Source organism: Gymnoscopelus microlampas (assembly GCF_963454915.1).
Source record: "Gymnoscopelus microlampas genome assembly, chromosome: 11".
Classification (NCBI taxonomy): domain Eukaryota; kingdom Metazoa; phylum Chordata; class Actinopteri; order Myctophiformes; family Myctophidae; genus Gymnoscopelus; species Gymnoscopelus microlampas.
Genome location: NC_139948.1, coordinates 44,160,742 through 44,173,387, shown reverse-complemented (window position 1 = coordinate 44,173,387; position 12,646 = coordinate 44,160,742). Strand labels below are relative to the sequence as shown.

General features: G+C 42.2%; 1 protein-coding gene across 1 annotated transcript; it reads right to left on the bottom strand.

The window, feature by feature from the left end:
* Positions 1–83: 83 nt before the first annotated feature.
* LOC311055344 (keratin, type I cytoskeletal 13-like) lies at positions 84–8,934 on the bottom strand. Its single transcript, XM_084071497.1, has 8 exons — positions 8,314–8,934; positions 7,213–7,295; positions 5,290–5,446; positions 4,555–4,716; positions 3,598–3,723; positions 3,374–3,448; positions 2,288–2,505; positions 84–650 (listed from the first exon to the last, which is right to left on the bottom strand). The coding sequence occupies exons 1-8, from the start codon at positions 8,842–8,844 to the stop codon at positions 596–598; spliced, it is 1,407 nt and encodes a 468-aa protein (XP_083927623.1). The 5' UTR covers positions 8,845–8,934; the 3' UTR covers positions 84–595.
* Between the last annotated feature and the right edge of the window lie 3,712 nt (positions 8,935–12,646).

The window sequence follows — 12,646 nt, the reverse complement described above, 5'->3', positions numbered from 1 at the left end:
GGGTCCTTTTCATTCAGTGCAGTGTTGTCATAAAGAGGCCACAACCAACATAATTGTCTCACAATTAGACTCAGACAAAGAAGCTTGTTTTGTTCAATTTTATTCCTCAACCTAGCAGACAAGGAAGAGATAATTGTGTCCTTAAATCACAGGCCATACATATCAGCTATATATCAAATATACAAATTAAATAGATACAATATCTAGGTCTATTAAGAATATCTCCTTTTGCTAGTATTCATATTTTAATATGTAACAATAACATTTTTTAAGTTATGACAGACATCCAGTTGTATCATAACTGGTTATTTTCTTTTCTATTTACTTGTATATTACTTGTTAATTGTAGCGTGAACAATGGCCTTTGGTTTAAAGTGTTGCAGAGATTGGTGGAAACGCTGTGTGTTTCCAGACCAGAAAACCATACTCATTCAGGGAAAGGGCAGTTGCAGCTTTTAAAGGTCATAGTGGAAGTTCTATGCAAAGAAATTGTAGGCGCGTCAGGATCTTCCACCAGGTGAATCATGATTGGTCACTTGAGTCGGAACAGATGAAGGCGATAGGCTGCGTCAGGCGTGATTGGGCGATCAACCGGCTACATCGTCCTCACTGTGGTGGTAGTGGTAGTGGTCCTTGAGCTTGAGCTTGAGCTGGAAGGAAGGATATCAAGACTCACACTTTTGTTTGTTTTTTCTCAGAACAGCAAATCATTAAAGCCTGGTCATTATTCACTGCACGATGGTGCCGTGCACAGAAAGTAGTTGATCTACATGAGCTTGTACATCTGCTTTCGGTGCAAGACGCCATCATACGGTGGAGAATCACTGTCTTCATCTGGTGTCGTAAGTGTAACTAGACACATGTACTGTGTATTCTGTGATTCACACAGAATACATTCATTTGTAGTTATATATATATATACATTTTCATATGTTATATTTTTTTGTACATATAATTCGAATCTAGTTCAAACCAAAGATTTGCGAAAGAGTGGTGATAGCCAGTTCTTCCCAGAAAAAAAGGCTATAATGTAGATGGATCCTATATAGTATATAGCTTGAGGAACGGAATATAACTAGCGCACTTCTCCATGGACACGGCCGCCATGTTCTATTCGGTATTGAATGGCGTCCTCAGGCTTGATACCCAGCAAGTTCAAGTGCAAATGTAGGCTACCAGAATGCCTTATATTTTAGTTAACACTGACTGCTCTACTCTACTACATCCCTTTGTGGGTTACAGACTTGATCCAATGCAGGACACAAAGTCAAAAGTCTGATTACACCTGCTTGAAACCAGGTTATATTGATTACCATATGTTTGAAATTGCATAAACACTTAATATTGAATTATATGATACATGACAACATATAATCAAGTGAATTGCATTCAAATGTTGTTTAATTGAAAATTGAAATAATTCAATGGTCTCCAAATGCTAGTTAGCTCAGAGAACAAAAGAAATGTTTAAAAGTGTCGGTCTCTCCCTCTCTCCTGTTGTTTCTCTCCCTCTCACTGTAGGTCTCTCTCTCTGTGTGCTGGTGTTCGGCTCTCCCTTTCTCCATGATTCTTATCATTACATTAAAAATAGAAAAGATAGTATATTAGATATGGGATTTGCTCCTAATGCTGGCCCACAAAGCACACTGTGCACTCCATTATTAAGTTAAATGTACACATATAATACAATGCAGTAGGCCTACCATTGCAATGTACCTGATCAACAGGATTTCTTTCATCTTTAAAATGAAAGTCGTTGAAGTGAAATCAGACTAGTCTTGTTTCAGTGTTTTCCTGCCAGCAACCCAGCTGTGTGAAATATGTTGAAATTATAAGAGGCTGTTGTGATTATTATTGAGAACTGAACTGTACAGTTGCTTTGAGACATATAGGCTATTTATTGTCTGTTCGTGGCCGTATTTTTCACTTGCCCGGCTTCTTAAACACCTGTTCTTCAGCGATTTCCATCTCCAACACATCGCATCACGATGCATTGTGAGCTTGCAAATCGGCTATTTTCATATATTTTTTAAATGGTGCTTAAGTTGTAACTTAAGCACCATTAAGAACAAGGTTTGTCAATCTCTTTAAGTGCTGCTGAATTGTGTTCTTTTGACAATATAAACTGATATAATTGAATATATAATTGTATATGTACCTTGGAATATTTGACTCAGTATTTGTTGCATTGTAACTCTTTCTAATCCTACCACAAGGGAAAATGTCTACATCTATTCTTCTCCATTGTGTTGTACATCATGGTTGGTGTTGGCCAGGTGTCTCATACCTCCCACCAGAGGACATCATCCCACCAGAGGACATCATCCCGCCAGAGGAGCTCATACTCATGCTAGCACTCCCGCTAGCCTCTCCGTCCATCAGTCTCCTGTACTCGGTGATCTCCATCTCCAGCCTGGTCTTGATGTCCAGCAGCATCTGGTACTCGCTGCCCTGACGCTCCAGGTCAGCCCTGAGCTGCATCAGCTGCCCTTCCATGCTGGTCACCTGTCATGAGGTCAGAGAAACATTGTAGTTGTACATCTGCACCGTGCAGAGAACTGTCCAAAGATGGTGTGTAAAAATCAGTGGTTCTCAAACATTTTTACATCTCAAGGACCCCCAAATTGATACGTATTTAGCCACGGAACCGTTTAGAAAATGTTGGTGCCAGTGACACCAACATTACAAGCAACTACAAGCTCACAACTTGTGAGCTTGTAGATATTTCAAATAGCCAAAGTATAAAATAAGGTTAACGTTATTAAACTGTTCCTCATTTTTATTGGGGACCCCCTGGAACCTCCCCAAGGACCCCTGGGGGTCCCCGGACGGACCCCAACTTTGAGAACCACTGGTGTAAATGACAAATAGATGAGGAAAATCAGATGTAAGACAAAAAAAAAGAAGAAAAAATCAGGAAAACACTCATTAAAAGAAGACAGCATTCAAACAGCAACATATAACATCCGTGGAGAAAAAACTAAAAGATTTAAAAGGTATCTGACACAACTTGTCACAGATGTCACAAACAGGAAGTACAACTTCCCAAGGTTTTATATGTGAGCAGAATGAGCAGGTGGAAAGCAACTAATTACATGTACTGTATTTAAGTACAATTTTGTACATTTTGCTGCACTGCAATACTAGTAGATTTTGATTATTATTACAAATATTTGTATACATTTACAAACTTGTGAAAGTAACTTTAAGTACATTTTGATACCAATACTTTTAGTACTTTTACTCAAGTGAATTTTGAATTCCGGACTTTTACTTGTAACCGAGTATTTCTGCAATAGGGTATCGATACCTTTACTTAGGTGAACAATGTGAGTACTTTTTCCACCACTGAGAATGAGAAGATGTCACTGACCTGCATCTGGAAGCTGGACAGCTGCATGTTGTAGCGCCCGTTTATCTCTGCCAGGGCGCCCTCTAGTGACGCTTTCTGTGCAGTTCAAGAGACAGACAAGACATTAACAGGCAGGAACTGCAGCAGGTCATCAAAATGCTTGATCTTTCAAATGACTGAAATGAGCCCAGTCTCTTTTTAACTCTTTTTTTTTTAGAGAGAGAGAGAGAGAGAGAGTCACCAACCATGCTCATTTGTGTCTGCAGCTCGATCTCCAGGGACTGGCAAGAACTCTTGGTGTCTTTTACTTCGGTGCTAACGGTCGTCACGGTGGTCTGAGTGATCGCCACCTCCTGGTTGAGGGCTTCAGCCTGGGGAGAGGAGAGGGGCACAGAGGAGGAGAGCAGAAGAGACACTTAATATAATATATTGTAGATTGTGGTCACTCCGAATAGCCTATACTGTATTCTTCGGTATATTTTCTCAAATTGCCTATACACTCTATACGAGATGTAAATGTACTCATGTATGAATGTCATATTATGAGATTATATATTTGATTGTGGATGTATATACAGTATGGGTGGCGCTCTGGTGGAGCAGTTTATACAATCCTTCACATCTGCCCAATGAGAACAGGGCCATGAGGCATGGCTCATTAAACAGCCTTCAGTTTATCCTATGGTGTCATTGTGGACTTTGTGCTGCGTGGCTTCCTGGTAAACTATCTAAACAAGCGTCTTCCTTCCTTCTTGAATATGTTTTTGTTTATGTTTGATTATTGTTAAAGCAGCACTATGTAACTTTTTAACAACTATATAGCATATTATATACCTTATCATGTTACAAGGTTACATGTTTTAAGCAATAACAATCATCCTTCCACAAATGTATAATCTCAGGGGGGGTCCCTGCTAGGGGCTTGACTGTATTAGTATAGGGGAGACGATGAGTTTCATCCTGGCATTTGCCAAGGCATCAAGGCAGAACTGCCGGTCAAAGCGAAGACAGGCCAATCACAGCGCATCCTCTGCGAGGACATGCTCGCAGAGACTCTTGGGTAATGAATTCATAGACGTTAGCTGCCACATGTGTCCAAAGTGGCCACTGATACCCCAAACTACATAGTGCCGCTTTAATCGTACGAAATGTATTTGTTTTGGGAGTTTGGAAGAGATGTGTGGGATGAGAGACCCATATACCTTCTTGTCGAACCAGACCTCCAGGTCTTTGCGGTTCTTGGCTGCGACCGACTCGTAGTGTTCTCTGATCTCTGCCATGATGACGCTGAGGTCCTGCTGAGGAGCCACGTCCAGGTCCACGTTGATCTGACCTCCCACTTGCGCACGCATGGCCAACAGGTCCTGCAGGAGAGACAAGTGTGAATGTACAGTAACGTGATGCATTGGACTGTGTACAGTTTTGATGTACAGTACAGTATGTAGGCGTATAATGTAACATATAATACAGTATGTAGTACAGTATGGTGTATTTGGTATGATATATTGTCTCTGTCGGGTGGAAACCTCATAATTTGGACATGTTGTGTGCAAAATTGTAGTTTATCATGCTGTTGTATGGCATATAACCGGCCTCTCTCTTTCCCAGGTGTTTCGCCCAGGTAGGCGTGGTTTTGAGTCATAGTGTTTGTGAGGTAAGGGTTAGGTTTAGGTATATAATCACGCCCACCCGGTGTAGGCTATAACAGTACTATATAGTAATAGTGTGGTATATTGTACAGTAGCCTATGGTGTAGTAATGTGTGATGTACAATACAGTATAGTAATGTATGGTGTATAGTGTGGTATAATGTGCAGTAGTGTACAGGTGTAATAATGCATGGTGTACATGGTGCAGTGTAGTATGTGGTAGGCTACATAGTAGTGCAGTATGGTATAGTACTGTACTGTACGATATGATATGATATGATATGATACCTCTGCATGGTTGGCTTTGATCATGGCAAGCTCCTCCATCAGTCCCTCTATTGTCATAGTGAGTTCTGACCTGGCCATGCCCAGTTCTGAAAGCAAATTCCTTAGACCAGCGATGTCCGCCTCCACCGACTGACGCATGCCCAGCTCATTCTCATATCTGAACCCAGGACAGACAACATTTGAACATTAATTGTATTGGTTACATTCAGTTGACTGATATTTAATTTAAAATTACTCATTTCAAACTAAAGTGATATTATTGAGACAGAGAGAGGTCTATTTCCTTTTTTGAACAACTCGAAGTTCAGCACATCGAGTGGCAAATCGAGTGGCAAAGAAACATGCAAAATGAGTTTACCATTGTTTAATGTTGTTTAATTCAATCAGATATGACTTTTCTGTTTGGATGCATGGGCTGTCAAGGCCAGAAAGTATTTTTTTGACACTCAGTAGGCATTCCTGCATAACTTCCGGGTTTGATGATGATGTCACACGCATATCCTCTATTTGTTACTGCTTGAAGACTCAGCTGACACTACTAGGTTACTACAACAATCACAGTCCCCACAAAAGTGGACTGTATGGTGATAGCGTTTGAGAATTTGATTTGATTTACATTAGGAATTTAGAGCACAACTCAAAAGGCCTCATGACGTAAAATCGCAGAGGATATCACTTAAAAGCATGACTAAGCAATACAACGACAAGAAGTTCTACGTTTTAAGTTATATAAGGGTGATGGATGATTTAAGCAGTCACACCTGGCCTGAGTCAAACTAATTAGAATCTGAGCTGGGTGTGACTGCACACCTGTTGTGCAATGAGCTAATCTAATCACACAGGGTAGATCAACCGCACGCTCATCTTGTTTGGATCTTATTTCTGTGTAGTGACAACTACTGTACCAGGCCACTGATTATACTACCGAAGGAATGGCGAGCAGCCAGGTGAATGTCGGTTTCTGGTGCTGTACAGAAATAAAGAGAGCGCTAAAAGAAAACCTGCCGTCATTTCCATGAGCTTGTTACACGACCAATCCCAGCGAATTACATAGCCTAGCTCAGTGGTTCTCAAACCTTTTCATAACATGGACTCCCAAAATTATTTTTATTTGGCTGCGGACCCTCATCTCAAAAATATTTTGCGCCATGGACCTCCAGAAGCAAAGATTTTAGTTAAAAATGTTCACTTATAAAAAAACTAAAAATAGGCCTATTCATAGATGCACAAATTTTCACGAGTTTTCAGAAATAGCAGATCTACAAGCACATAGAGCTTGAGCTCTATGAGCTTGTTTATCTGCTATTTTTGAATTGCCAAAGTATAACATATGGATAAAGTGGTTAAAATGAGTGTGATGCTGTGTTACCTACTTCTGCTGGGGACCCCCTGGACCGGTCCCCAGACCCCACTTTGAGAACCAATGACTAAGCTCACGTGAGCACATTACAACTCTCATCAGTGGGTGTGTTATATTATTTTGTAATGTATTTGTTATTTCAGTTGGCTGTTCACTTGTTATATGAATTAAAAAAAGTGAAATGTCCCATGGAAAATCAATACCAGCTTTTGACCCAGTCAGTGATTCAATCAGGGTGACAGCTTGGAAAAGTGATTGATTGATTGATTGATTGATTGATTGATTGGGTGGTTGGTTGACCTCAAATCCTGACTATCATCATGCACAGAGATTCAATGTGCAGTTATGTGAGCCAGCCAGAAGAGGGAGATATACTCCTCTTAAGCATGTCTGCTGGTGACTTGTCAATATAATTTAGAACTGGTCTCTGTTCAATTTCAAGAGGAAATGGCAAGGAAGAAAATGAAAAGTAAGCATCAAAATACAAAAAAACTGTTATAACAATAATAAAACATATTATTATTGGATATTTGTATCATTATCCTCATTAGCGTTTTACTGACTTGATTCTGAAGTCGTCTGATGCCAGCCTGGCGTTGTCAATGCTCAGGATCACTGTTCCCCTGTTGATGACGGATCCCTGGATCTGACACACAGAGAGCACCAGAGGGGTGGGGTTACTACCTCAGGACAACATGGATAATTATCATTTTCATCATCAGGTACAGAAAAAAAAAGTTTAACTCTCAGACAAACATGTTGTAGCATTCTACAGATAAACCCAACCCCTCAGGTAGTGTAAGTGGAAAGAAACCCTAACACCGATGAGCATTTGTGTTCTCCAGTTCAGATGGTAGAGAGAACCCTGGGCAGAGAAAGTCGATGATTAAACGCGGTCCTCAATCTCAATTAACTACCATCATAAAGTGCTCATAAGCAAAGAAGGACATTTGTAGTGACACTGACTCAACGAGGAGACATATACAAAGCCTATAGGAGCCTAGGATTGAACCGGGGACCTTTCAATTCTGAGACGGCTGCTTTAACTACTGAGCCACTGCTAACCCTAAAGCACTTTTATGCCTGACAACCCAGTGCAACTGTCCAGAACAAGAGGCCGTCCTGTGCAGTTTAGTGTGAAAGTCCATCAAACTGTAAGGCTTTGAACTACAGCAGAGCGGACACATAACACATCTATATAGCAAACCTTTCCAGTATGAATAAAAGTTACAAAAGGGATATTATTGCCAGTTGTAAATCTCAATCCTCCGTGAAGGCAAAGAAACACCACAAACATTTTGTAGAGAATGGCTCAGTAGTCAAAAACAATCCTTTTTCCATTTCTTCTTCAGAGGAGAAGAGAAGAGAAGAGAAGAGAAGAGAAGAGAAGAGAAGCGAAGAGAAGAGAAGAGAAGAGAAGAGAAGAGAAGAGAAGAGAAGAGAAGAGAAGAGAAGAGAAGAGAAGAGAAGAGAAGTAAATAGAGGAGAGAAGAGAAGAGAAGAGAAGAGAAGAGAAGAGAAGAGAAGAGAAGAGAAGAGAAGAGAAGAGAAGAGAAGAGAAGTAAATAGAGGAGAGAAGAGAAGTAAATAGAGGAGAGAAGAGAAGAGAAAAACAGGATGAGAGAAGACAAGTCAAGTGAACAGAGAGGGAGACATTTCCTTACCTTTCCCTGCAGGTCGACGATGGTACCGAAGAAGCTAGTGTAGTCGCTGGCGCCAGGACTCGTCCTGCTCTCCAAGTACTGTCTGATCTTCAGCTCCAGCTCGCCGTTGGCCTTCTCCAGCATGTGCACCTTGTTCAGGTAGGTGCTCAGGCGGTCGTTGAGGTTCTGCATGGTGAACTTCTCGTTGCCGCAGACGCTGTCATCTCCAAAGCCGAAGCCGCCACCACCACCACCACCACCACCACCGCTGCTGTAGCTATAACCTCCTCCGCCACCGCCACCGCCACCGAAACCTGCACCTCCGCCGTAACCTCCGCCGAAACCACCACCGCCTGCACCGTAGGCACTGGAGATGCGGACCGACCCTCCGCCTCCGCCCAGACCCCCGTACACGCTCCTGGAGCCCATACGGCCGCCCCCACCTCCTCCACCCAAGGACATGCTGCTCATGCCACCTCCGCCTCCGCTCATGCCGAAGCCTCCTCCACCTCCGCTGGAGGAGCGGAAGGAGCTAGAAGATGATCTCATCATGATGCAGATGAAGATAGAAAAGGAGGAACAGTAGGAACAGGAGGAGAGGGTATCTCTGTCTGTCTGCCCGCTCTGAGGAAAGACAGTGGAGAGAGATGGGATTGGGTCTGAGCTTTATACAGGCACACAGGTGAGGATGGGGTGGGTGGGTGTGCGTGGGGTGGGTGTCTGTTTGCGTGTGTGTGTGTGTGTGTGTGTGCGTGCGTAAGGGAGGGGGTGTATGACTGGTACACAGTCTGTAAAATGTCAGCACCCCCTCTGACTTTGCCAGGGTTTCTGCAGGAGATCCATGGAGAAGAGGTCTGTTGGCAGCGAGCCGATGGGAAAATGCCCCTGGCGGAGCGCAAGCATCTGATTGGCTGGGCCGCGTGCCATGGACACCTGGGGGAGGCCACACCCACATACCTGCACACACAGAAGAGATGTCAAATGTATGTCAGTTAAGGTCCTGGTACAGATGAGCACACGCACACATGCACGCAATGCCACGCATGCACGCACGCACACACACACAGAGACACACACACACACACACACACACACACACACACACACACACACACACACACACACACACACACACACACACACACGCGCACACACGCACGCACGCACACACACACACACACGCACACACACACACGCACGCACACACACACACACACACACACACACACACACACACACACACACACACACACACACACACACACACACACACACACACACACACACACACACACACTGAATCTGACGTTCATTAAATACAAGTATATATAACAAATGTAATGAATGAATAAATAAATAAAGTTGTGTGTCTACAGTGGGCACACATTATGCCCAGATATGGACATATCATTTGCAATGCGTTGTCAACACAATCAATCTGCCACGCTGATGATACCACCGGTAGCTCCACCATACGCTGCAGACCCGCCCTGTTTGTGTTTGCGTGCATGTGGCATGTTTGTGCTTTGTATTTTTTGTGTTAGCGCCTCATACTTTGAGAACCAACATTTTTTGTTCAGTTCAGAGTATGAATGACAATACACTTGAGCATTGAACCAGGCCTAAGTCCAGACCTGCCCTTTAGCTTTTAAACCAACCAATCAATCAACACAGGAATGCCTTCATCCAAGAGAGAGCGCGTCCTAACATTACCTTATGCTCTGGATGCACACCCTGCTTGCCTTCGGTTGCAAGGATCAACGTGTTATTTTGTCAATCTGCCCGATCAGCTTAAAAAACTGTTGTTAAAGCAATGTGTCAGAATGAACTGGTTTAAGTGCAACACAAGCTGACTTTAATGGCTCTGAATGACTGTTATGTTAAAATCTGCTTTCTTTTCATGACACATAATGTCATGTCAGTGTGTACATTGTGTGCGTGTGCGTGTGCGTGTGCGTGTGCGTGTGTGTGTGTGTGTGCGTGTGCGTGTGCGTGTGTGTGTGTGTGTGTGTGTGTGTGCACGTGTGTGTGTGTGTGTGTGTGTGTGTGTGTGTGCGTGTGCTTCTTTCTCTCTCTCTCTCTCTCTCTCTCTCTCTCTCTCTCTCTCTCTCTCTCTCTCTCTCTCTCTCTCTCTCTGCCACTACCTCATTTGACTGTATATCTGTATGACAGTATACCCTCAGGGTTGGAGTGAAGTTACCAATGGAATTATGCTTGGCACATATTGAGACTTGCCAATCTTAATAAGATTTGATTACTGTTGGATTACTTGATTACTGTCATTATGAGAATAAAAACACCCCATGCCCTTTAAGTTTAAATCCCCACGAATGTAAAGAATTATACTCTCAGCGTCTCTGAGCTTTTCTGCTCAGTTTAATCTACTCAGAAGTTGACAGGAGGCATTCAGAGCCTGTTCTCCAGATCTCACCTTTAGCTGGACTTTAGTTTGCTTTCCAGCCTCCTTAGCTACCAGAATCGTGTTTGTAACATAGAAGCATCTCAAACGGGGGTCTTCAACGTTTTCAGGCCAATTAAGGACCCCTTAGCTGAGAGACAGATGAAGCAGGGAACCCCCACTACATAATATTGTATTAAATTGTGTAAAATGTTATTTATCTACTTTATCTACTACGAAAAGTATTTCTACATCAAAACAATCAGTTAACAGTGAAATTATGTGGATCATGGGATGACATTTTTACGACGTATGACTTGTAATGTGGGTAAGGTTTCATCAGTGCGGAGGTGCTTCTGTGGCCTGCGTTTTGTATTAAGTCCTGTTTTAGATTAGATTAGAGTAGAGAATTAGAAGTAGCAATTTGTAACTTTATTTTGTCTTTGTCAGGTTAGTGGTTTAAACTAAAGGTTAGTCTTAGTATGCTTATGTTTATTTCCCTGAGTTGCTCTGTGTGTCATAATATGATTTTGTTAAAGTCTTTTTCAATTCATATGAATATCTTAAGTTATTAATAAAAACGGGTTTCACTCCCACTTTATGTTGCATCCCTTTTTCCCCTAGACGGGGACGTACATGCATACTGTACAAAATTTGGCAGTGAGTGGTCGTTTAGCAAGATTAGCTCTGGCCAGACAGACACACACACGCACGCACGCACGCACGCACGCACATACTCTCTCACAGACGTCTAGCCTGTTGCAGAGCCACGGCGTACAAATGTTCGAATGATATGCCTCCTTAGGCTTACACTACTATTTTGTATGCCAAGGTTAGAGAACCCTATGTAGTACTCAACCAAACAAGCAAGGATCTAATCTATTCATGATGTCCTTGGGTTTGATCTCATCTCTCTCCCTCTCTCTCTGCTGACTGGACAGTCCGATCAAACAGAAATGACCAAATAAGATTCCCCCAGAACTCAAACTGCAGTACAGAGTCAGACCTTATCAGATTCTACTTTCATGCCAGCGGGCATTTCATTTGATCGTTGTATTTTGGGTGTTTTGTATTTTAGTAGATTGCTTTGTTTTACAGTTGTTTATGATTGAAATGGTTGATACCTCATCATGGAATTAAACTCTTGGATTCTCTGTCACCTTCAACTTCAACTTTATTGCCACATCACAAGTTTACAGGTGTAAAATAATGGGTGTTTGTTTATTTTTCTGTACAATCTCCCAATGTTTTGAGGTTTCAAGAGGGAAACAAAGGTAACAAGAAGACACAATGTCAAACGTACATACGGTGCATGATAGAACACTGAAATACAATTATGCAGAATATGCTTCTTGTGCAAGTAGAGACAACATTTGGCGCAGATATGCAAATTTGCATGGTGTCTTCTTTGTACTAAACCACTCTAGATGAAAGAAGATAGCGGGATTATTTTATGTCCCGTTGACATTGAATTTGACAGTCAGCCCCAGGCTTGGGAAGGGATCTAATGGGGTGAAACTCGTGGATGTAAAAACAGGACTGGGATTTGCTGCAACCTGTCTAAATAATGAGCTTCTATCAAGAGTAGTTGTAGTTTGTGCTACACAGTGTATTTCACAGTATAGTATATTATTGTTTAATTTAATATATAGCATTGCTTAAAGTAAATTGTAGTGCAGTAACCTATTATACAATTTAGCATAGCATGTTGCAGTGACATATTTCACTACCCCCATGGCCAACTACCTACAGTATATTGCCTGTTATTTTTTAGAATCATAAGACATAGGCAGGAATTAATGTTTATAACAGTGCAGGCTGCTCTGGGGAACCCTGCATCTTTTAAGAAAGTAAGAGCTAGAACTCGGGGCGGAGAATGGGAGTTGTGTCATAAACTATTTTCTGTGACTGCCTGATAATAGCCTGGGATGAGCGTTTCTTTTTTTACTAACACCC

Coding starts and splice junctions, on each gene's coding strand:
- LOC311055344 (XM_084071497.1), bottom strand. CDS start 8,844: ATGATGAGATCATCTTCTAGCTCCTTCCGCTCCTCCAGCGGAGGTGGA. Junction 5,447..7,212: donor TCAGACGACTTCAGAATCAA/GTCAGTAAAACG, acceptor TCCTGGGTTCAG/ATATGAGAATGAGCTGGGCA. Junction 4,717..5,289: donor TCAAAGCCAACCATGCAGAG/GTATCATATCAT, acceptor TCTCTCCTGCAG/GACCTGTTGGCCATGCGTGC.